The sequence below is a fragment of the Miscanthus floridulus genome, chromosome 6 (assembly GCF_019320115.1).
Source record: "Miscanthus floridulus cultivar M001 chromosome 6, ASM1932011v1, whole genome shotgun sequence".
Taxonomy (NCBI): domain Eukaryota; kingdom Viridiplantae; phylum Streptophyta; class Magnoliopsida; order Poales; family Poaceae; genus Miscanthus; species Miscanthus floridulus.
Genome location: NC_089585.1, coordinates 109,096,017 through 109,121,269, shown reverse-complemented (window position 1 = coordinate 109,121,269; position 25,253 = coordinate 109,096,017). Strand labels below are relative to the sequence as shown.

Sequence of the window (25,253 nt, the reverse complement as noted above, 5' to 3'; positions counted from 1 at the left end):
TAATCTGGCACGTTAATCCCGTGCATGCATGATTAAATGGAAATATATTTTCTCTACCTTGTACATGCAATTCCACTAATTAAAGGCACATGTGTCTTTTCCATCCAACCTTAATGTGTCTGAAAATTCCTATAACATCATTTTCTTTTACCGGAGGGAGTAATTCCGATTTGTACTGGTTCTTTTTTTTTTTTGACCTTGCGTTTTTTCTTGCTATCCATCTATCAATTTCTTCACGGATGTTGTAATCATGAGTTCGAGCACCTGGCATGCCGGCCAGTTGGCCACTTCCATGTGCGCTGTGCACACGCGCAGGTATGCGCCCGTGATCCGTCCGTGCGTTTTGCACTCATCGGCAGTGGCAGGCAGAGACACTGCGCTGCTTGAACTCGCCCCTTGCCACTCGCCGCCTGCACTGCGTCTGCCCTCTGCCGGCCGCGCTGCGTGGTGCGTGCACGCCGCCTCCACGGCTCCACGGTCCCCCCCTTTTTTTTTTTGATGATGAAAGCAATCCACGGCCCAACCTGCGTGTACGTCGTTCTTGCCGGGGCTCTCCGTTAGTAAGAGTCGTGATGACCGGAAGGGGACCAATGGGCCACTAAACAACGACAACAACCGAGCAGCCCACAGCAGGCCCAGTGACTGATCAGAGGCCCGACCGAGCCCAACGTGCCACGCCCTTACTTCCTCCCCGCGACTCGGCCCCTGGACCTCAATCGGAGAAAGAAGTCCATGGCGGCACAATCGCACCGGTAAATGCCGCTGTAACCGAAGCGAAGTACCTTTTTTTTTTTAGAAAAGGGTTGGATTTTATTAAGGCCCCGTTCGCTTCCTGGGGAATGGCCTCCAGGAATAGTTCCGGCTGGATCGTTAGTTTATGATTGTATAAGATTTCATCAGCCGGAATGAATCCTGGCGTCATCCTGTCCCAAACGAACGAGCCCTAATAGGGTAACAGTACATTCAGGCCACGTTTGTTTCACCGGAAACGAGCCCCAGGAAGAATTCCTAGCCATATTGGTAACTTTAATTTATATAAGCTTTCACTACGGGAGATTCCTGGTCTCGTAATGCCGTAAACGAATGAGGCCTTAGGGAGAAGCGAAGTACTTTGTCTAGCTCGCCAGCGCTCACGATGAGAACACCAAAGCAGAAACCCAGCAGCGAAGAATAGGCCCATATAGCTTATTCGTCTTGGGCCTTTTCCCGCCACGTGTTAATAGGATCCAAGTTGACACGATGCCCTATTTCCACGGGCATTAAACATGCCTTTGGGTATAACTAGAAACACCGGCGCGGCATTGCCGCGCCCAGCTCGGAGGAGGCCAGCTGCCCAGCCCATTGGAATTTTTTATATATGTCGTTGATGCTTTACTTTTGTAAAGAGTACTCTAATTTTCTGGCTATCTTTGAACGCACCAATTTGTTGCATCGGCTGATACAATTGGATTATAGTAAAGAGTAGAGATTGTTAACAGGGATATTTGTTCTTCCTTTATTCGGAGTGAATTAGTTCGCATATGTTTCATCAGTAAGAGTATTTTGGATGTATGGATTTCACTGAGATTCTTAAGTTTTTTTCTGAACTGAGTGGACTTTGCTTTGAATGGGATCCAAGTGAAAGCACTCAACAAACAGAGTTTGCCATCCCATTCAACGCTCGCTGAACAAACTGAGATAGTATGGTCTTGTCGTCAACTCTGAGGTGAAGATAACGTCACCACAGCGGGCAGCCGACGGGAGCAAGTCCGGGGACTGAGCTAGACGGAACGTATTGGTGCCAGTCGGCAAGCGCCTGCTACCATGGTTGCCACGTACCTGTTCTCACTGGGGCTAACAGGCAGGGTGTGTGACAATTCTGTAATTCAATTAACAGTTACAGATTTGAGGGCGTGACTCATGGAGACAGCTGACTGACATAAATGCTACTAAGAGAACAGAAGATTTGTTGCATGCAATGGTGATGTAGCAGCAGTCAAAGTTGACAGTTAAGGTGTTCAACCAACAGTTTGAGATGTGCAAAGTACCTTTTGTGGCTTTGAGCAGCCTGTTTTCCCTCTTTGCTTTGGCATGGGCACGGCGTCGACACAGAATGGCATCATATTGCTTATTGTTCACTTAAATTGGTGCTTCTGTTGGCATATTCAGTGGTATAAACATTCGCGCTCCAGGCTGCACTGACAAACACAAATGGTGGAAGATAAGCAATAAGATGTACTTTTATAAATATTGTACAGATTTCCTATTTGAAAATGGAAGCATCAAATAAAGATTTCTTTGCAGATCCTCATTTATTAGAAAGCAGGCCATGTAAAAGATATTGCTTCAGCATAGCATCTATAAAGAAATGTCATCAGATTATAGCCATACTATTTGTGCCCACTTAAAATAATACAATTTTGAAGTGGTACAGTGTTAGGTTTTTATATATTTTGTAGATGATAATATTGGTTTTCAGTTAATCATATTCCTTTCGTTTCATAGAGCAATTACAAATGCATTGATCCTTGCGAAAATGGGGTCTCAATTTAGGCAGTGCATGGCACACAAACGCTACAGCAAAAAAGATCTAGCAAGCAAATGGTATCGAATGTGTTAAAAACCATGAATCTCTGCAGAATAGGATAAATGCGTGAAAAGTATATATTATTGCCAGTACTTACCTTGGAAGCACCAAACATATTCGCAGCATAAATATGAAAATCCCTTGGAAGCCAGAGAACATCATTGTCAGGTCCATGGAAGATCTGCAGAATGGTAATATGGGAAACAACATCTTCATCAGGTGCGAAGAAAAAAATGTTTATTTTTTAACATTAATAGGCAAAAGAATTGTGAGAACTCTAATGTAGCCTAATGTCATGAGAAGAAGTGCCGGCACCCTGTAACTAAACAATAGTGTTTTTTTTTTTTTTTTTTTTTTTTTGGGGGGGGGGGGGGGGGGTCCATCAAATATTTAATATTAAGTTTGACAAACATAGTTGGAAAACAACATCATTAATACTGGGCAATGAAAGTATATGGGTACGTGCTATTTTATTATTAGTACCATGTTAGGTATAAAGTATATATACATTGTGAAGAAAAGGAGTGCATCCCAAAACTGGAGACTGGAGAAACATGCAAAATAGAAAGAGGAGGCATAGCATACCTAAATTCGGCAACTAACTTTATAGTAATCGAAAATGAGGTAACCGAAGAACTTGGTGACCCAATAAAACTATTTTGCTGCTGGTGCATATGAGGAAACCTTGACTGCCAATATGTGTATCAGTAAATCAGTTTGAGGAAAGCACCAATGCATATATGACTATATCATTCACGCAGTTATCATCCATCAGGTAGAGATCATGTGGAGCATCTTACGATTATTACCTGAAAGGGGAAAAAGCATCACTAAACTATTCAGTGTTGGATTTCCTCTCATTGTAATCATAGAGCACATATTCAGGGTCAGAGTTGTACATGGTAAACCCATAATGATCAAAGCAATTCAGCTAAACATATTTTAGAGACCCAGTGAGAATTGGGGACCGTAAAAACTGACATCATTCCGTAAGCCTGAATGGCCTAGGATTGGGTGATTTCTCTGAGCCTCTCCTTGCTCTTCTGGTTCTGCATTTACCTACCTGAATTGAGAAAAGCTCCCTTTTTCAACACTGGCCATTACTCTTGACTCTGAGCCATTCAACTAATCGTTACAACAGAGTCTTCTAGGATGAAGCGGTCCTCCTTGACCTACAGTGTAGCAGCAGAGAAAAGCTCCCTTTTTCAACACTGGCCATTACTCTTGACTCTGAGCCATTCAACTAATCGTTACAACAGAGTCTTCTAGGATGAAGTGGTCCTCCTTGACCTACAGTGTAGCAGAAACACAGGGATTTTTTTTATAAGGTGCCAATCTGAGCAATGTATTGAAATTAAAAAATGTGACTGAAATTGGAAGAACGGCAATTGTACTATTCAGATCCGGCACCAAGGGAGAGGAAGAGTGGGCGCGCGGAGTGGATCCTGCAGCAGGGCCGGCCGCGGAGCAGCGGAGTGCGTCGCAAGATGGAGCCGGAGATGGTGGGGGCGGGCTCGCGGCGCCGGCGGCCTCAAGGCTACCAGCGGCGGCATGGCGACCTCGGGGAGGGAGCGTCTGTGCCGGGAGGCAGCCACCGGCGGGGCACCACCGGGGGCTGCGCCGCCCAGCCTGGGAGCCACCGGGCTGGCAGTGCGAAGCGTGCGGAGGTGGCCGCGCGCAGGCACAGGAGAGCTAGCGAGGGTAGCACAGGCCGGCTTCCAACCACGCCTCGTGCTCCTCTGCATGCCCCTTCCACTTCTGCTGCTACAGCCAGGAAGGAAACTGACCCTGATCTGATCCCTATCCCTACTCCCAGAACTAGAGAAGATGCTCAACCTGCTATGGCTTTGTAGGTCACTGGCGCCCTATTTGTAGGCAGGCAAGCAGCCTGCAGCAATGGTGGAGTAGTACTGATTCAGTGGTGCTCGCTCCAGTAGTACTAGCTGGTAGTAGCTGCTGCAGCGCCACCACGTCGGGAGAGAGAGAGAGAGAAGAAGGGAGGCTGCGGCGGTGACGCGAGCGGCGGAGAGGCAGCGCCGGGGACCGGCGGGGGTTTGCCACGGCGTTGGTGCGTAGGCAGCGAGAGAGGAAGCGCCGGGATGGGGAGGATGGACCCGTTTTTTTTTTCGTGTGGGTCGAGGGCTTTTTTGAAAACAAAACTGAGAGGAGGCCTGAACTGCGGGTTGATTCGACTAAAGTTCGAGGGTTTTTTTGTAAAAAGACCGCGGCTCGCCCGATCTGAGCCGTCCACGCGCCCGATCGAACGGCCGCGAAAAGCGGGCGACGTGGCACGCTGTTCGGCCGCGGTTTGGGCGCAGGATTCATATAGAAAGATGGGCTTGTACTGATCATTTTTAGAATATATGTTTAGATATATGCCCGTGCGTTACAGCGGGGTCATACTTTATTTTAATTGAACCTCAATAATAGGACACGGATGTTTGAGCTCCGAGAACTTTGTATTGAACGCGAACACGTGAGATCTGAGTGGAGGAAGATTCGTATCAGATACAGACGTGTAAGTAGGGATTGAGATTTGGTATTATCGGGTAGATGGCGGCGTTACAATCTTCATAAGTGTAAATATTCATTCAACTTTTATAAAATTTATTACCCATACCTAAAATCACATAAATATACTACTCTCACCAATTTAGTTGGTAAATTTTAAATCTGATCGAGTATTTACTTTTAAATCACATAAATGCCTTTGGAGATCTTTTAGGATTTGTACGGAGTCCGTTTGTTTTTTATTTCCGTTCGGTCTGATGTGGATAGAGCCTTTACTTTTTATTAGTGTTTTTTACTGGAGAGGAGATTTTTTAGGATTTGTACGGGACCCTTTGAGCCTTTTTAGGTGTAGATAGATGTGAGGTTGTCGATCGTCTCCGACGCGAACTCTGCAAAATTGGCTCCGACACGGACTTAGTGATTTTGGATTTCAGACACGGCCCGGAGGCGTGCGGACTTTGGATTTCTGGTGCCCGAATAGTATATGATTTTTTTGTATCACTGGGTAGATGATTACTTTAGAGTTTTTTTAGGTGTAGAGATTAGATGTAACATGTATTGTTTTCTATAATTTGATAGGATTATCATGACTATCTTAAACACATGCTGGCCTCGCCAAGCTTGGAGGCGGCACCAGTGGGTCACAAAAATTGCACCCGTCTCATTTCTTGCAAGTGTTTCAAATTTGCCAACTCCAGTGTATTTCAACATGAACACCTTCACCTTAGGCATTGACTTTGCTTTTTTTTTAATATTTTTCACTTGCATGTCGCCACGTCACTGGGCCCAATGCATATACAAAGTTAGTTCAAACCTAGTGTCACTAGATAATAGTTTTGCATCCCTCTTAATAGTACGACTATGTATTCTAAACCGACTATGTACTCTATTATATCTCGATTGGTGAAATAAAAATCCCTAGCTTGCAATTTTACCTTTGGATTTGTTTCATCTCCTCTTCTTCTCTCCAAGTGTGAGCTTGCTCCATAGGGTGTGATCATCATCTCTTGCTTCTCCTAGCCTTGCTCACCACTCCTCATGTGAACCTAGATCAATTGCAACTTCATTGAAAGCATTAGTCTACTAATTCTCACTCAATTACAAAGATCAAACTTAGGGTTTTCAAGGTTTTGGTGAGAAAACCTGAACAACAAAGTCCAAGACAAAAGGAAGAGTAGGTCCTTCATCTTCGGTCTTTTTCCCTAGGGGGAAATATCCATGTTGACATGCATGTGGCTCATGTTAATGGAAGAGCTGCTAAAGGGTTTTATCAACGACTTCATCAAGTCTTTGCGGAGCGCGCGGCTCACTCACCACAGCTTCTACAGAGAGCGTGTCGCTCGCTGGCCACCACTCCCCATTTCGTACTCGCATTAGTGACGGAAACCGCAGCCACCAGAGCTGCTCTTGTACATGTATAAGTACTCACACTTTATTAATGTGTGGCCCTCTTTGAATCTTCCAAGAGAAATGAGAATGAGGTAGAAAAATGAGAATGAAATCCAAACACTCCCGCAAACATACTATTTGGAGATTTTCACCATACAAAATAATCACTATGAGAATGAGATCCAAACATTCCTCAGTTTTTTAATCTAGAATCCAGATTTTATATTCACTTGTATAATCTAAACTCTAATTATAAGAGTGAGATCCAAACATACCCTATTTCATGTTGAAGCCTTGACTATTTCACTCCAACATGTTCTTGTAGAATGAGCTGGCATAGTACAATGGGAGTTCATTTGATCCATTTGTATCAGTCTTGCTGCAGAAATAGAATTCTTCGTACAAAGTTGCTTGAAGCATGTTTTGGTAGGTGTTTAGTTGGGTGAAATTTGGGAATTTGGCTACTGTAGCACTTTTCTTTTTATTTGGCAATTAGTGTTTAATCATGGACTAATTAGGCTTAAAACGTTCGTCTCGCGATTTTCAACAAAACTGTGCAATTAGTTTTTTTTCGTCTACATTTAATGCTTCATGCACGTATCGCAAAATTCGATGTGATGGCTACTGTAGCACTTTTTTGGAAAAAATTTTTGAAACTAAACATGGGCTTGGTGTTTTGGGCTCTAGGCAGTGCACGTGCACCACGTCATGTCGCTGCTATAAATGTCATTTTTGCTTGGCTTATAAGACGTATTTTTTTCAGCCAACGAACAGTATTTTTCTCTCATAACAAATCTGTCAATAGCATTTTCAGCCATGGTTTATCAGACAAACGAACGGAGCACTTATAGCCCAATACAACCTTTTCGTCTGGATACGGCTATATGTGTCGTAAGTCGTAACGTGCATCAGAGTCTTTTGTAACACCTCGGTGTTAAGCATGCATTAACATTCCATCTCATGAGCATAATCATCATTTCATTATGCATAAGCAGCATCTATGCATTCCATTCTAAAGAAAGAAAGTGTCATTTCATGTGGTGCTGAAATTAAATTGAAATTCATCATGTTTAAACTATTTGAAATGCCATGCTCATGTTTGGGTGATATGATTTCTTGGTTTGATCACTAAGATAGCTTATAAATATTTATGATACAATTTGGAGCAAAGTTTATATTTAAATTTTTGCCAAATTTTGCTTTTAAAAATAATTCTTCAAAATTAGGGTTTTGAATTAATATTGATTTTTATTTTGTAATTCAAAATATATTTGGAATTTGACTTTGGTCATAAAAGCAAAGTTGTAGAGAATAAATTTTTGAGCAACTTTATTTTTGGGCCAAAGTTTGAAACTGCTTTGAAATTGCTTAAAATTTACATTGAATGAAATAGGAATAGAAAATAATTTGAAAAATATCATTTCACCTTAGTGGGCCTCGCGCCTCGCTTCCCGGCCCAGTCCGCAAGCCGGCCCGGCCTGCCCCGCACGTCGCCCGGCCTGCCTCAGCACCGTGCCTCGCCCGTTCACCGCGCCCACGCCCGACCGGCGCCAGAGCGCGCACGCCGCGTGGCGGCCATGCGCCGGCGAGCACGCCGCACGGCACCACCGGCCTGCGCCGTTCTGACCGGCCGCGCTGCTTCATGGTTGTCCGACCGCGCGCACGCCACCCACTCCGCACTCCATCCTGTCTCCTCCTTCCTCTCCATTTCAAAGTCTGCGGGAGCTCTCACCACCGAGCGCCGCCGCTGCTCCGCCAGCGACGTGCCCCTCCACCCGCGCCTCTTTCTTCGATTCCTCTAGCCAACAGCTCCACCTTGTCAAGCTCCTTCGTTTGCGCCCGCGTGCGGCTACCGTAGTCGAGGTGAGAGGCTATGGTGGTCGGTCTTCTTCTCCGCACCGCCATGCCTGAGCTCATCGGAGCTCGTGCCCGCGTAGGCGACCCGCTCCGCCTCCTTTTCCCCCTTTTGCCCAAGCGCTTCGGCTTCTCCTTGGCACCGCAAGGCGTACGCGCCCCTCGCCTAGGCTTGCCACGGCCACGAACGGCGGTGAGGCCGCCATGCAGCTCCGCCGCTCGTCGGCATAGCTCACCGTGGCGGTTAGCGCCTCTCCACGCTGCCCTTTCTAGCCTACCGAGCTCACGCTGCGATGAGGAGTCCGTTGGTGCCGGTGGCACCACCAGAAGGCTCGCCGTCGGTGAGCTCCGGCTGGCGGAGCCTCCTTCCCTGCTTTCGTGCGGCTAACCGGTGGGACCCGGTCGGCTCTCGAGGCCCAGTTGCAGCGACTGGGTCCGGATCTAGGTGCACGAAGCTGGGTGCCCGTAGCATTTTAGATCTGGTTTTAAATAAAAGGATTTCTAAAATGATTTTAAAAATGGATTAAAAAGCTTGTAAAATGTATATCTCGAGTTATCTTGCTCCAAAATTGATGAAACAAATTTTGTTGTGTTCCTTGTCACCAGATCTACATGATAAAAATATTGCATGTCATTTTTGAGATACTTTAATGTAGAGCTTTATTTAATTCTTGATATTGCTGATATCTTGTAAAATGTTTAGTAAATCCTATATGTATCAGAAAAATATGATTCTAATTTGGTTGATCTATTCTTGAGATGTACTTTCTGTGAAAAATATATGCCATGCATGTTCTGTAGAGAAATATTGAGGTGTAGTTCAAGTGCTTTTAATTGATGATTTTTGTTATTTTAATAGAGGGCAAAATTTGTATAAAACATGTGTATGATAATTTTTGTGCAGTGATTATTTACTATGTAGAACATAGGAAAAATATCAAATCTGTTGTTTGACACTTTTCATAGTACAAAGTATTTTCATGCTCATATTTATGCCATAGCTTGTCATTTTTGTGTAGGCTATTTTACTTATCCAAATGCCATGAAAATTTTATGATAGTCTACTTAGAGTAGTACTATGCTACTGTAATTTTCTCAGATTTTTATGAGCACCAGAAATATATGTTGTTGTTGTAGCCCTAGTTTAAAATGAAATAAAATAATCTTCTTTAATGCATGATTAGTTAATAATGTTTGCTTTGGTGTATCTTTGAAGCATCTTAGATTGCTGTGGTGACTTGACATGTTAGTACAGTGGTTGTAGTAGTAGTATAGTAGTACATGTTCTTGGTTCTTGGATGATGTTGGCTACCTGGTAGAAGAGCTTTAATTCTACTATGTCCAATAAAGTTAAACATGTTCATCGACATTCTATGCATCATGATTGTCGACGAAATATGGTCGGCAGTCCACCGAGGGGGGTGCCCGTGGTGGTAGATTATCGGTAGACGGTGCGCGTGATCTGGAACCAGATGGTGACACAAGGCGCAGAGACAGCGATTTAGACAGGTTCGGGCCGTCTGGTTGACGTAATACCCTACGTCCTGTGTCTTTGGTGTATTGTATTGGGATGTATACTGTATGATCTCTATGGATCTGTCCTCTAGGGGACCCTTGCCCCTCCTTATATACTCCGAAGGGACAAGGTTACAAGTAAAGTATCCTATTTGGTACTATTACAATGTCTTGCGGTGCACGCCAAGCAGCGCCGTGCACGTCTTGATCTTACGGGCCGGGCCACCTCGGATGGTGCGGCCCATGTACCATCTTGTGGTACCCGGGGGTATATCCCCCACAGCTAGTCCCCGAGCGCCATGTATTCTGATGCGACACGCCATTTCAACCTTCTCCGAACAATGAGGCTTGAGTTCTTGACATCTCCGACCACCGTTGTCGCCGGAGAAGTAGGTTATCCGAAGAATGTATGGTGCTCTTAAGAAGAAAGAAAAAGATTTCCGTCCCAGGAAGTGTGCCCACTTGTATTTCTGAAAAGAAATGTAAGTGTGTCTTGAAGCGTAGCATCTTTGATCATCAGAGGCGTAGTGGTCGAAAAACAAGCACATTCACCGCAAGGTGAAGTGTGCCCACTTAGTCCCCGAGCCTGGTAGTAGGTGACTTAGGCACGTGGTGCCAGGGTCTAAAAAGAATTCCCAGTTAAATTGAGAACCCAATCGTCGTACAGGCGATACGAGATGCACCGGCAGGTGCATCGTACCGATGTAGTCCCCGAGCTTGCTGGAAGGCGAGGTATGAGCCTTGTAGCAAGGTCCAAGTGAGAAAAAATATCCCAACTGTATGCGAGTTGCCAGTCACATGTAGTCAAGACGCAAAGTCCCCGAGCCGTGGTCGGAGAGTGATCGAGGCAGTCCCCGAGCACTGGTCGAGGAGCGACCGACGAAGTCCCCGAGACGTGGTCGGAGCTCAGCGGGGCTGCTCGAGATGTGATCGACGTGGTCGGAGCTCGGAGTGGTCTGGCGAGAAGTCCCAGAGCACGGAGTGGTCTGGCGAGTCCCCGAGCATGAGCGTGGTCTGGCCAGAGTCCCCGAGCACGAGCGTGGTCTGGCCAGAGTCCCCGAGCACGAGCGTGGTCTGGCCAGAGTCCTCGAGCACCGTAGTGGTCTTGGCGAACCCTGAAGCATGAGCTCGCTGACCGAACTGTGTTCCTGAAAAATAAACACAGAGAGCGGTAGTACATGATGGTGTACGAAATATATTGACCTCTCTATAGGAGGTAAAGTAAACACTTGGTGTTCGGTTGGCGATGAATTATACTTGGTGTAATATTCGAAAAATAACATTAGCTGTTTTTAGCCCTTTTGTTATGTAGAGGCGTAGCGCGATGTATTAACCTGTCCTGAAGAATGTGCCAGCCCTGGGCTGACCAACATCTCGTAGCGCGAGGTACGGAACGCTGCCGCGCGTAGAGTGCCAGTGTTACCAGGGAGCGACTGCCGACTACCCGTAGCGTAGAGGGCGGACTCTCATGCACGCGTGGGGTGGAGCCGGAGACAGTGCCGGCTCTGGGATTCTCAAGCAGGAAGGAAAACGTATCGGCGAACCGTTGTAAAAACTTATACATGTTTTGGACTGTATGTATGGAGAAAATTCGACGCGGAGCGCACCCTAAGGGTGGTCGGCGGAGGTGTACGATGATCAAAGAAATTTTCAATTAAAAATAATACTTAGCTTTATTGACGACCGGTGGGTGTAGTGGGTGTGTTGCGATGTTCGAGAGATGGCTTGACGTGTCGTTGGCGATGAAGTTGTCCAGTCCTCGAGCTGTCGTCATGACTGTGGTCACGATTGTCGTAGCGCCGTTCTTCGCGGCGATCATCATTGCGACGTAGTCTTGTGGTCGAGGTGTCGACGTGGTCTGGTGGTCGAGGTGGTCGGAGCTCGGCGGAGGCCATCGAGCGGTGACGACGAGTCGATGGCGAGGGACATCGGCGAAGGCCGTCGAGCGGTGACGATGAATCGACGACGAGGGACGTCGGCGAAGGATGTTGGCGAAGGCCGTCGAGCGGTGACGACGAGTCGACGGCGAGGGACATCGGCGAAGGCCGTCGAGCGGTGACGACGAGTCGATGGCGAGGGACATCGGCGAAGGCTGATGAGGGCAGCGACGGCGAGTGGTCGGCGAGGGATACCGGCGAAGGCCGCCGAGCGGTGACGACGAGTCGACGGCGAGGGACATCGGCGAAGGCCGTCGAGCGGTGACGATGAATCGACGGCGAGGGACGTCGGTGAAGGATATCGGCGAAGGCCGTCGAGCGGTGACGACGAGTCGACGGCGAGGGACATCGGCGAAGGCCGTCGAGCGGTGACGACGAGTCGACGGCGAGGGACATCGGCGAAGGCTAATGAGGGCAGTGACGGCGAGTGGTCGGCGAGGGCTGACGAGAGCAGCAACGGCGAGTCGTCGACGAGGGCCAACCAGAGCAGCGGCGGCTAGTCATCGATGAGGGCTGACGAGAGCATCGGCGGCGAGTTGTCGACGAGGGCCGACGAGAGCATCGGCGGCGAGTTGTCGACGAGGGCCGACGAGAGCATCGGCGGCGAGTTGTCGACGAGGGCCAACCAGAGCAGCGGCGGCTAGTCGTCGACGAGGGTTGACGAGAGCAACGGCGGTGAGTCGTTGGTGAAAACGACCTCGGAGGTGGTTCCGAGATCGGATCTGCTGTCGCAGGGGCTGCTGTAGCAGCGATGAATCGTCGTCGTGGACCGGGATGGATCTCCACGAGATTGACGACGAGAACGCGTTGTTGATTTGAGGTCCATCTGGCTCGCCATGGATCAAGCGCACACCCCCTACCTGGCGCGCCACTGTCGACGAAATATGGTCGGCAGTCCACCGAGGGGGGTGCCCGTGGTGGTAGATTATCGGTAGACGGTGCGCGTGATCTGGAACCAGATGGTGACACAAGGCGCAGAGACAGCGATTTAGACAGGTTTGGGCCGTCTGGTTGACGTAATACCCTACGTCCTGTGTCTTTGGTGTATTGTATTGGGATGTATACTGTATGATCTCTATGGATCTGTCCTCTAGGGGACCCTTGCCCCTCCTTATATACTCCGAAGGGACAAGGTTACAAGTAAAGTATCCTATTTGGTACTATTACAATGTCTTGCGGTGCACGCCAAGCAGCGCCGTGCACGTCTTGATCTTACGGGCCGGGCCACCTCGGATGGTGCGGCCCATGTACCATCTTGTGGTACCCGGGGGTATATCCCCCACAATGATCATTACATGTCATCTCTCCGATGCACCTATGTATTAGCACTCATACATCTGTATCATACAGGATCGCAGGAGGAGTTGCTAGCAGTAGTTCAGGAAGAGCAGACCGGGACAGATCCATAAGAAGTCCAAGCACAGGAGGTGCCAGAGGAAGAGGAGCCGGGAGAGGACTTGCCCGAGTGCATGGATCATCAACCTAGTTCGTTCGAACGAGGCAAGTCCCGGAGCATTATAAGTCTCCTAATTTATAAAAACAATTCTTTCTATATATGTGAGTTTATATATTGTTGCATTAAGTTGTAGGAGTTGATTGAAACCGTTGATGCATTTATTACTATCCATGCCTACCTTATTACTTTTTACCCTGTTAGGTCAGGATCGAATGATTGCTTAGCCTTGCTTAGACCGGTAGCGATCGGTGATATCTGGTCATCTACATTTATAGATGGTTACTGGAAGAATTTAGCTATAGAAAGAATGATATCCTGGAATTAACCATGTGTGATGGATAATTGGAGACCAGACGGAAAAAGTTGTAGGCAACCAGACAGGGTTTTGGGGGTGCTGTTAGTTTCCGTCTATGTCGATTAACGACCGATCGTTGCTCATCCCTCTTGTCATGTTGAACGCATGCCTCACATTTAGCTGGCCGAATAAAGTATCTTTCGACTACGAAGCAAGTGATACTATTCGGGCCAGGATCTACACGGGTGTGCGTATTGGTGCTGATGGGGGTATGACAGGGATGCGAAGAGTGAGTCCAAGGGCAGGTGCACCCTGATTCCTAGCAGTCGGGCGGTCCCTGGGTACTATGGCTCCATATTGTCCCGCGGCTACCTAAATAGTGTCCTTGGTGATCTAAGCTACCCTGGCAGGGGAAGCATGGTTTGTGTGTGGAATAAATCACCAGCTGGTTAGAAATCGATTCGAATCACCATTGCTCCTGGATAGTGAGCACTTGACTCGAACTATGGCATTGTAGTAACAATTATGGAACAATGATGGTTATCTGGATGGTATGGGATATGCTAAATCTAAATTGGCAACTGGATGTTATTGGTTAATCAAGTGATTGTTATAGTACAGGTGCTTACCTAGATGGATATGTTATAATAAAGATGATGCAAAGTATTTAAAATAGTTTCTTCATGATAGCTTATGCTTTTCACAAACAAGTTAGCTAACCCACTAAAGAAAGCCTTGCATAATCCTTGGTGTCGCTTTATTTTGGTTTAAGACGGGTAAATCTAGCTGAGTACCTTCTCGTACTCAGGGCGTTGTTCCCATTATTGTTGCAGATGGTCAAATGTACTATGGCTATTGCATTAACTGTCTGTACCCGGCGATGGGTGACAACTAGGACCAAGGGCAAGGGTCACTCCGTATCTCTCTTCTGATGCTTTTGTTGGAGATGACTACCTACTGGCATTGTATCTGAACTAAAAGTGTATGTGTGGCTTTAAAACGATTTGCTTCCGCTATTTTAGATTGAACTTGGTTTGTAATAACTTTATATTCTAAACTCTGATGTATCCAACTGTCATTGCGAAATTTATGTAACATGTGACGGTACTTGCTAAACTTGTACGATCTTGGTTTGTATGTCGATTGGTTTGAAATCTTTCGTGGTTTCACGGACTACCGGGTTATACGGGCTTAAGTTTGCTAAATTATCTGCTTCGGCGGAAGATTTTCTTACTTAATCTCGTATAATTGGTCGGTTCTGTTACATCTTTGCTCCCCTTCGCCCTCGTTCTAAGTTGGGGTAAGGTGCTACTCCCTATGTCTCTCAAAGAATTAATTTGTAGCAACTTTAACATATTAGCAAACAAGAGAAGTGACTACCTTAATAATAGCTTTTCATCTACCGAGTCTTAGATCTGGTTTAGTTCCTAAAAACTTTCACCCTAAACTATCACATCGAATCTTGCGGCACATGCATGGAGTATTAAATATAGACAAAAAAAACTAATTATATAGTTTGGTTGAAAATCGCGAGACGAATGTTTTAAGACTAATTAGTCCATGATTAGCCATAAGTGCTACAGTAACTAACATGCGCTAATGATGGATTAATTAGGCTTAATAAATTCGTCTCGCAGTTTCCAGGCGAGCTATGTAATTAGTTTTTTTATTAGTATCCGAAATCCTCTTCCGACATCCCCGAAATATCCGATGTGACATCAAAAAAATTTTATTTCATGAACTAAACACACCCTTAATTGAGGCGTGTTCGTTTAGAGTATTAAATGTTGATGTCATTGTACAGACCACTAGTTCAGCACCCAAACCGGCGCTTGGAGCTTTTTTTAGGTGGGGGGTAGTGCAAGGGACCTAAAAGAGAGGGAGATAGGAGGGGTTGTGATTAAATGTGACAAGACTTCGAGGAGAGATAAAATGTGTCAGAAGACGATTAGCTTTATAAATTGATTTTTTCGGAAGACAAATTTTTCTCAACAATTTGATTCTTTGAGGGACAGAGGCATATCATGTCGCTATGAAACATAGACAATTTTTTATGCACATAAGGATGCGTGTGCAGAGTAGGAGAGAGAACTCTCTCCCTATGTGCGTCTAATGCTGCGTGCGCATGGGATATATGCCCTCAAAGTAAAAAACAACATTCACTGTTGTCTGACTATTAGAGATTGAGCCTCAGCTTGTGTAACTGTACACTAGTGTATTTAATACTAATATAACTACTGTGATCAAAATAACCGCATCTCGCAGTCACATGACATGGTCCTCGTCATTTGCCTCACCATGATCGAGTATATTGTCTCGTGGATTTTGTAATTCGATTTGTACCACTATATTTCTCGTCAGGGCATGACATCAGGTGTGCATATGGGCATACGGCCATATCAAGTTATTAACCTTTATCGGAGTCATTGAGCAACCGATCCGGTTAATCGCATTTGTGTTCCCTTGGCATCCGGTTAATCGAGCCTACCGCTGATTGCAGCATGTATTGCGACTTGTGAGAAACATATTACTCTCTTTCTTCCAAATTATAAGTCATTCTAACATTTTTAAGAGTTAAAATATCCCAAATTTAATCAAAATTATAGAGAGAATTACAAAAAATTATGATACCAAATAGTTATACTATGAAAATATAATTAACGAAGAATCTAATAATACTTGTTTAGTATCATAAATGTTATTGTTTTGTTACATAAATTTTGTCAAACTTTAGCTGTTTTTACTCTCAAATAGAATTAGAATGACTTATAATTTTAGAACGGAACGATCACCAGCGAACTTTCCCAATGCCAGAAGCCCAGAACTCCAATTTTCGGAGTTCCACGGCATCCGCAAACTTCCCCCCAGGAGTACAACGAGGACGCGTGAAAAACAACCGGTCCCAATCTCAGGAGCAGAGTATTTTCGATAGAAAGCAGGTCTCCCTAGCCTCGCGTCGCGTCGCGTCCCGCCCGTCCGTCGCCGTCACGAGCTCGCAAAACGGGCTGTCGAAAAAACGACGCCCCAGCGCCGGCACTCCGGCAGCGCGAGCGATCTCCCCCTCTTTCCGCAGCGGTGGACCCACCCCCACCGCATCAACGGAACCTACCAACCACCCCGTGCCCCGACCCCCCATCCGCTCGTCTTCCAGGTTACGCCCCGACGCCCCGTCCCGCGCCGCGGAAGCTGTATCACCCGTCGACGTCGTCTTTCGCTTCGAAACCCCGCAAAACCCCGAGGCAAAAAAACCACCTGCTGCACGCACGCACGCACGCACGCGCCCCCTCCCTCTCCTCCCCCATGGCGCCTCCCCTCACCCAACCCTTTGCTTCCATTCTTTCCATCCACCCGCCGATGCGACGCCGACGCCGCAACTCCACCCACCGCCTGCCAGCGCCACCTCACCGCACCGCCTGCATCACCCCGCGAGCGACCATGGGCTGCCGCTATATCACCACGCCTCCAACCTCCGGCACGCTTAGCTTCTCTCTCCCCCATTCTCTCACCCCGAGCCCCACAACTAGCACACGCGGATCCCCGAGGCCGCGCGTCGGGGTGAGGAGGCGGAGCCATGATGGAGTCGGCGGCGGCCCAGGCCTGCGCCGCGTGCGGGGACGACGCGCGCGCTGCCTGCCGCGCGTGCAGCTACGCGCTCTGCAGGGCGTGCCTCGACGAGGATGCCGCCGAGGGCCGCACCACATGCGCCCGCTGCGGCGGGGACTACGCCGCGGTCGACCCAGGTCCGTCGCTCAGAATCTTTTTTTATTTTTGCCGGTTTTCTGGAGGCAATGCTGACGTGTATGTGACCGCTCTCTGTTCCAGCGCACGGCAACGAGGGAGCCGAGGCGGAGGAGGAGGTGGAGAACCACCACGCCGCCGGTGGCCTGCGTGAGAGGGTCGCCATGGGCAGCCACCTCAGTGATCGCCAGGTGTTTTTCCCCTCTCTGCTTGTTCGGTTCTGTGTAGCACTGCAATTGATATCTCTAGAAAACTCTGGCATTTTTTACATTGTGGCAAGTGGGATTAACTGAGTTTTGCTGGAACAGGATGAAGTAAGCCATGCCAGGACCATGAGCAGCTTGTCGGGAATTGGTAGTGGTAAGGATACTTGCTATAGTCTACGTCCTGTTTCATTTGCTTCTGATGCTGTGGGGTACTGAAATTTCAACCCTTACTATGAATTTACAGAATTGAATGATGAATCTGGCAAGCCCATCTGGAAGAACAGGGTGGAGAGTTGGAAGGAAAAGAAGAATGAGAAGAAAGCCTCAGCCAAAAAGGCTGCAGCAAAAGCACAGCCTCCACCTGTCGAAGAACAGATCATGGATGAAAAGGAGTAAGGATCAAGCGTCCATTTATAGATCTTTTTTTATGACTCGTTGAGGATCTATCCTTCATGCATAGGGTGACATTATAAATGAAACTGTGAATGTTAAATGATGCTTGATTAGATGAAGCTGACAATGCTCCTAGCTGATCATTGTTCTAATATAATCGGCAACGTTGAGATTATACCCCTTACGTCAAAGTTAGTTTTATCTTACTAGATCCCAGAACTTATGTGATGAAATTGAACTTGCTGTGTCGTGTAGTTACTGTTCTTACAGGATATTAAAGCATGGACTTCTCTATACTGGAGGAGAAATTAGTGAACCAAAACACAACTAATTCTGGATGGCAACATACATGTTTATGTTTCATGTCTCATTATCAGGCCTCATTTTGACCTAACTCATCACCTCAATCAGATACTAAGCCTGGCCTATTGACAATTCTTTATTTAGTACCACTAGCATTTCCCAAGATCTGGTTTTATGCTCAATCTAGCACAAGTGAACTCTATCCTAGCCTATTTCGCTATATTTTCAAATCTGCATCTAATTTTTTATAAGATGCCTGAAAGGTCTCAATCTCATCCCTTGTTGGTTCATATATAGGTCCGGTTATTAGTGTGGATCTCAAGTTAGAAGCCTTTGTGATAAATTTCACTAAAATGTGACGTTTTTATCTCTGTACATGTTGTAACAACAAACAATTTTGCAGCTTGACAGATGCATATGAGCCACTCTCCCGGGTCATCCCAATATCAAAGAACAAGCTCACACCTTACAGAGCAGTCATCATTATGCGGTTAATAGTTCTTGGGCTCTTCTTTCACTACCGTATCACCAATCCTGTTAACAGTGCCTTTGGTCTCTGGATGACATCAGTAATATGTGAGATCTGGTTTGGTTTCTCCTGGATCTTGGATCAATTCCCCAAGTGGTATCCTATCAATCGAGAGACTTACGTTGATAGGCTGACTGCACGGTATGTTTGCTAGAGCCTACTAGCACATAAGAAGATTATATATATGCATCAGCAATCATCAGTATCTGATAAGCCTTGTCTCATGTTTGCTACAGATACGGAGATGGTGAAGAGTCTGGGTTGGCGCCTGTAGATTTCTTTGTCAGTACAGTGGATCCACTGAAAGAACCTCCACTAATCACTGCAAACACTGTGCTGTCTATTCTTGCTGTGGACTATCCTGTTGAGAAGATCTCATGCTATGTATCGGATGATGGTTCTGCTATGCTCACATTTGAATCACTCGCAGAGACTGCAGAATTTGCTAGAAAGTGGGTGCCATTTTGCAAGAAGTACACAATTGAGCCACGAGCTCCTGAATTCTACTTCTCACAGAAAATTGACTACTTGAAGGACAAGATACACCCGTCTTTTGTCAAGGAGCGTAGGGCTATGAAGGTAGATCTTGGTTGCATAATTGAACAACATTCATTATTTTTACTGGCTATGCCTTTTGTTTTTATACAAACAATGTTTTGTACTTGTGTTTACACAGAGGGACTATGAAGAGTACAAGGTGAGGATAAATGCTTTGGTTGCCAAGGCTCAGAAGACACCTGAGGAAGGCTGGATCATGCAAGACGGTACACCATGGCCTGGGAACAATCCTCGTGACCACCCTGGCATGATCCAGGTAGTTTCCCTTTTACTAGTGAAATATCAGCATGCGAGATTTTTGTGGTCATACTTTTTTTTTAACGAACATTTGTGGTCACACTGGGAAACTTTTTAACAGTTATTGCATGGTGGTACTTTACTTCTAGTATAGAACTGATTGCTGAAATTTATAATATGAGTAGTTGTTTTTTTAAGGATATAATCAAGTTCTAAATATTTCTTGCATCTTGGTCAATACTGAACATGCATGCCTTCCCTCACGAAATAAATAAGTAAATAAACGATAATAACAGCAACATCCTAGTCAGGTGTTGTTCCACTTGAACTTGCAAATATATTATTTATTCTATGGTGTTAGTTAAATGGATCATTATCTGTATGCTACTTGTGTCTCATTGTGCAGGGTACATTTATCAACTATAAGACTCAAAACACCCTGATTGAAATTTAACTTTTATAGATCCACTGCAAATTACAGTTAAGAATTGAAGTTATGTTTCTGCGGAACTAACATTTCACTGCTACGGTGTTCTTCTTTTTTTCTAGACTCTACTAAGATGCTCCATTTTCCTGACTCTACTATGATGTGTGTCGATCCTTGCTAGAGTGTCAATCCCCTTTTGTGTGAAGCTTACTCTTACCATACCCCTGGCTTTTGGCGACAGGTTTTCCTTGGTGAGACTGGTGCACGGGACTTTGATGGAAATGAACTTCCTCGGTTAGTTTATGTGTCAAGAGAGAAAAGACCAGGCTACCAACACCACAAGAAGGCAGGGGCTATGAATGCTCTGGTACAATATTCTTCAGTACTAATTGTAGTATAGTTCATTCTATGTCAAGATTGTTTGAACATGAGCTGAATGAGAAACTTTCTAATTTGGCAGGTCCGAGTGTCCGCTGTTCTGACAAATGCTCCTTACATTCTTAATCTTGACTGTGATCACTATGTTAACTACAGCAAAGCCGTTCGTGAAGCAATGTGCTTCATGATGGACCCTACTGTTGGCAGAGATGTCTGCTATGTACAATTCCCCCAGAGGTTTGATGGCATTGATCGCAGTGATCGATATGCCAATAGGAACGTTGTGTTCTTTGATGTAAGTGCTTTAGCTGGTGACATCGTGTTGCATCTTAGTTATCTTCACACAACTTATATGTTCATTCTTACATTGGATAGGTTAATATGAAGGGACTTGATGGCATCCAAGGCCCAGTTTATGTGGGAACTGGTTGTTGTTTCTATAGGCAGGCACTTTATGGTTATGGACCTCCATCTCTGCCCGCACTTCCGAAGTCTTCAGTTTGTTCGTGGTGTTGCTGCTGCTGTCCCAAGAAAAAGGTTGAAAGAAGTGAGAGGGAAATCAACAGAGACTCTCGGCGAGAAGACCTTGAGTCTGCCATTTTTAACCTTCGCGAAATTGACAGTAAGTGCGTGAATCTGGTCTGTCAGAAGTTCTAACCTGAAAGAAAAATAGCATGTTCATTACACTATGGTTGTTTTTGCAGACTACGATGAGTATGAGAGGTCCATGCTGATCTCTCAGATGAGCTTCGAGAAATCTTTTGGGCTGTCCTCAGTCTTTATTGAATCAACTCTGATGGAGAATGGGGGCGTCCCTGAATCTGCAAACCCATCTACCCTAATTAAAGAAGCCATTCATGTCATTAGCTGCGGATATGAAGAGAAAACTGAATGGGGAAAAGAGGTGTGCATTCTTGTCTTTTGTTATCTACCTATAACGTCAGATACATGCCTTGATGATGTCAGATCCTTTTGCCCTGTTCGTGAGGCCTGACTTCTTGTTTCGTTTTTTTTTTAATTTCTTTCAGATTGGCTGGATCTATGGTTCAGTTACAGAGGATATTCTGACTGGGTTTAAGATGCACTGCCGTGGCTGGAGATCCATCTACTGCATGCCGGTGAGACCTGCATTCAAGGGATCAGCCCCTATCAATCTTTCCGATCGTCTTCACCAGGTTCTCCGGTGGGCTCTTGGTTCTGTCGAGATCTTCCTCAGTCGGCACTGCCCGCTGTGGTACGGTTACGGTGGCGGCCGTCTGAAATGGCTCCAGAGGCTGTCCTACATCAACACCATCGTGTACCCGTTCACTTCTCTTCCTCTCGTTGCCTACTGTTGCCTGCCTGCCATTTGCCTGCTCACAGGAAAGTTTATTATTCCTACGGTAAGTTGCTCTCAGCACGTACACCTGGCACCGTAATTCATATGGCCACAATGCTCATTTGCCGTTCTTTCTTTCAGCTGTCCAACGCTGCAACGATATGGTTTCTTGGCCTCTTCATGTCCATCATCTTGACGAGCGTGTTGGAGCTGCGGTGGAGTGGCATCGGGATTGAGGACTGGTGGCGCAACGAGCAGTTCTGGGTCATCGGAGGCGTGTCCGCCCACCTGTTCGCCGTGTTCCAGGGTATTCTCAAGATGATTGCCGGGCTGGACACCAACTTCACGGTCACGGCCAAGGCCACGGACGACGCCGACTTCGGGGAGCTGTACGTGTTCAAGTGGACGACGGTGCTGATCCCGCCCACCAGCATCCTGGTGCTCAACCTGGTGGGCGTGGTGGCTGGCTTCTCGGCCGCGCTCAACAGCGGCTACGAGTCCTGGGGCCCGCTCTTTGGCAAGGTGTTCTTCGCCATGTGGGTGATCATGCACCTGTACCCGTTCCTCAAGGGTCTCATGGGCCGCCAGAACCGCACGCCCACCATCGTGGTGCTCTGGTCCGTCCTCCTCGCCTCCGTCTTCTCCCTCCTCTGGGTCAAGATCGACCCATTCGTCGGAGGAACCGAGATCGTCAACACCAACAACTGCAACACAGTCATCTGCTGATTCACCATCGGTAAGCTGGTGTCGTGCCGCGGTCGATGTGTTTCTGGTGTTGCAAACGTGGGTTGCCTGATGCGGGTTTCCTCTGTCTATCTCGCATGTGGGCTTTTGCACCATGATCTGGACGGGTGGTGTAGGTTAGTTCTATTTTGCATCCAAGTGTTGATTGCTGTCGTCTGTATTATGAAAAGTTTTGGTGCTAAAGTGTTAAACTCGCCTCAATTGTGAGAAGGCACTGTTTAAGCGTGTGTAAATCATAGGAACGTGGGGAAAAGGAACTGAGATACACTTGACTACCAAAAGGCGGGATCATTTACATCAGTGGAGCTTGAAACTGCAGTTGTGTTTAGCATGACCGCAAGAGTGATGATGATTATGGGTACGCAAACGCAACTGAATTTTATGCGCTGGCCTGCTGTGGAAATGAGATGACATTTCCTCGCGAAGAGCATGATTAATGTACACGTCTTTAGTCCTCTAGGGTACCAAGAGCTCAACATTATGTTCTGTTGGCTGGTTCATATCGTTGGCTGGTTTGTGAAGAAATGCTGCTAGCTGGTTTGTGTGAGAGAAAAATACTATTCCGGCTAAAAATTTATGATCGTTTACGATAAGCCACAGCCAAACAAACAGGCTGCCCAAGCTGTCTGTCATCTTCCAGTAGCACGAACTTTTTCAACACCAGCTTTCGGAGCCCAGGGTACATTTTCAGCGCCATAGCCACAAGGATCAGATCTACCCTATTTTCTGCATTCTTTTGACGAAAGGCAGCAGTGATGGCGGCTAATGCGGGCACGCTTCCTTCCCTTAGCAGCACCATGAAACCACTACCACCTGATTGTCACGAACCGCATTTGAGACAAGAACACCACCTCTAGCTTGTTCGCTTAGCTGAAAAAACAAACTGAAACACTGTTCTGGCTGATTTGTTGTGAAAGAAAAATATTGTTTCAACTAAAAAAATAAGTTGAAAAAGACGGATTGTAAGAGAAGCGTACAGGGCCGAGACTCTGAATGATGCCTAGCGGACTGCAGTGATGGCTCCTAGTATATTAAAAGCCAAAATCACAAGTGCTTGAGGCCTCTAGTGAAATAAGCATGCGTGTGTGGTTCATCTAGTGCTTGAGGCCTCTAGTGAAATAAGCATGCAGTGATGGCTCCTAGTATATTAATTTGCGGTGGCGCTGCACCGTGCCGTGCCACCGTGGGCCAGTGGGCCAGTGGGCCTCGCATAAATGTAGTAGGGTAGGGTCATGAACCACGAGTTGCGGAATCAATCAGTCCTTCATATGATGCTCATGCCATCATGAATGTCTATTAGGGCGGTGATCATTCCGGCGGCAAATCGACACCACCAAAGTGGGCGACTCACGCTCACGGCGATCTGCTGCGTCTGCGTGCGTGCCCACTTAAAAGAGTTACTACAGTTACAGCACAGGAAATGTATAGGCTGAATGAATGTATCATCATACCCCCTGCTGTACATAAAACAAGTATAGGATACGCAAGCTGCAGAAACTGACTTCAGCGTATCTCAAGACTCGAGAGCTCGACTAAGCAGTGCCATACAAACGCCATGTTTGTTTGGCTTATAATCCGTACTTTTTCAACAAACAAATAGTATTTTCCTCTCACGATGAATCAACCAGAAGTACTCTCAGCCAGCCAAGCGAACAGGCGAAGGATTCACGCTTGCCGCAAGTGGCACTCGCAAGCCACAACTCAAAAAGCGGCCAATGCCGCAGCAGCTGTAAAAAAACGTAGCCCTGAAGGCGACGAGAGGGACCCGCACTTTCCACGGCGACGCAGTCGTCAAAAACGTAGCCCTGAAGGCTAAAAATAAATAGAAATCGGATAGATATATAGACGCTGGCTGTGGCTGCGTCCAGCTCGCAAGAGTCCAACAAGAAAGAGGCAGGAAACGATCTTTGGGCGAGTGAAAACTGAAAACTACCAAACCGATGCGTGCTCCCTGGCTGCTCTGCCTTTCATTGCTCGCTAGTACTCTCGACACACCCACCAAACGGCCACCCTCTGCGACACGCAGCGATCAAATGCCAGGTGGGAGCATGAATTCTTCAGTCGAGTTCGTGAGGATGAAGCAATCATGCCGTGATTCCAACAAGTACGCCGAACTGTGTTCGTACTTCCTTCTTCAGTTCCTTGCAGCATGGCGGGCGAGCTCGACAGGGTCAGTAACATCTACTGGGACGCAGTAAGGGTACAGTGTTCTGGAGGCAGAGGTCCCAAGAGCATACGATAGTGGATTATAAGTTGAAATAGTATTTTTCTCTCACACCAAATCAGTCAGCAGTGAATAATCCACAATCGTTTACGGCCTGCCGAACAGGCTGATATTGCATAGGTTCAGAGCTCAGACATCAGTGCAGCTCTAATCACAGTCAGATGTAATGTAACAAATCCTTGAACGTCGTACATTGAATCACGAGAATAGCATGTTCCAGTTCCCAGCTCTCAGCTTGATTCAGCGGTAGTATGTTTTCCAGCGAGTTACAGTGGCCTACTACGAAGACTGTTGGGTACACACTAGCTCCTCTCAAGGGAGAAACTTCTTCTCTGATAGGGCTAAAACTTTTTGAAAAAAATATTTAATTTAATAAAATAGCTTATCAGTAAAAATATAGTAATTTTAGGACTTTTCATGCTTAGAGGGATAGAGGAGGCACGAGAGAAGCCACTTTTTTTTTCAGCTCCTACGTGCAATACAAAAATTGTTTCAGCTCCTTTTTTGTTTCTTTTTCAAAAGGGTTGCCGGATTTTTATTAGATGAGAGAAATGAAAACATAAAACTCCTTTGTGTTTCATGCATGAAGTTGCTCTCCTTGGCTATTTGGTAATTGGTATAGTTTCTCAAGAAACGTTTTAAAAACACATATGTTTGTATCATGTTTTTCAACGT

General features: G+C 46.3%; 1 protein-coding gene and 1 long non-coding RNA gene across 3 annotated transcripts; one reads left to right on the top strand and one right to left on the bottom strand.

The window, feature by feature from the left end:
- Positions 1–1,321: 1,321 nt before the first annotated feature.
- Positions 1,322–2,764, bottom strand: LOC136459002 (uncharacterized). Of its 2 annotated transcripts, none has more exons than XR_010760119.1 (3): positions 2,664–2,764; positions 2,028–2,177; positions 1,322–1,858 (listed from the first exon to the last, which is right to left on the bottom strand). It is a non-coding gene; the product is annotated as an uncharacterized lncRNA (long non-coding RNA). The 2 variants fall into 2 exon arrangements; XR_010760118.1 differs by having other exon boundaries at positions 2,028–2,172; positions 2,664–2,749.
- Positions 2,765–16,999: 14,235 nt separating this feature from the next.
- Positions 17,000–22,545, top strand: LOC136456554 (cellulose synthase A catalytic subunit 4 [UDP-forming]). Its single transcript, XM_066456458.1, has 13 exons — positions 17,000–17,263; positions 17,346–17,452; positions 17,570–17,621; positions 17,712–17,859; positions 18,567–18,833; positions 18,929–19,271; positions 19,369–19,506; positions 20,156–20,281; positions 20,375–20,587; positions 20,668–20,914; positions 20,997–21,196; positions 21,321–21,674; positions 21,752–22,545. Exons 1-13 carry the CDS (start codon positions 17,095–17,097, stop codon positions 22,334–22,336), a joined length of 2,949 nt encoding a protein of 982 aa, XP_066312555.1. The 5' UTR covers positions 17,000–17,094; the 3' UTR covers positions 22,337–22,545.
- Positions 22,546–25,253: the final 2,708 nt, after the last annotated feature.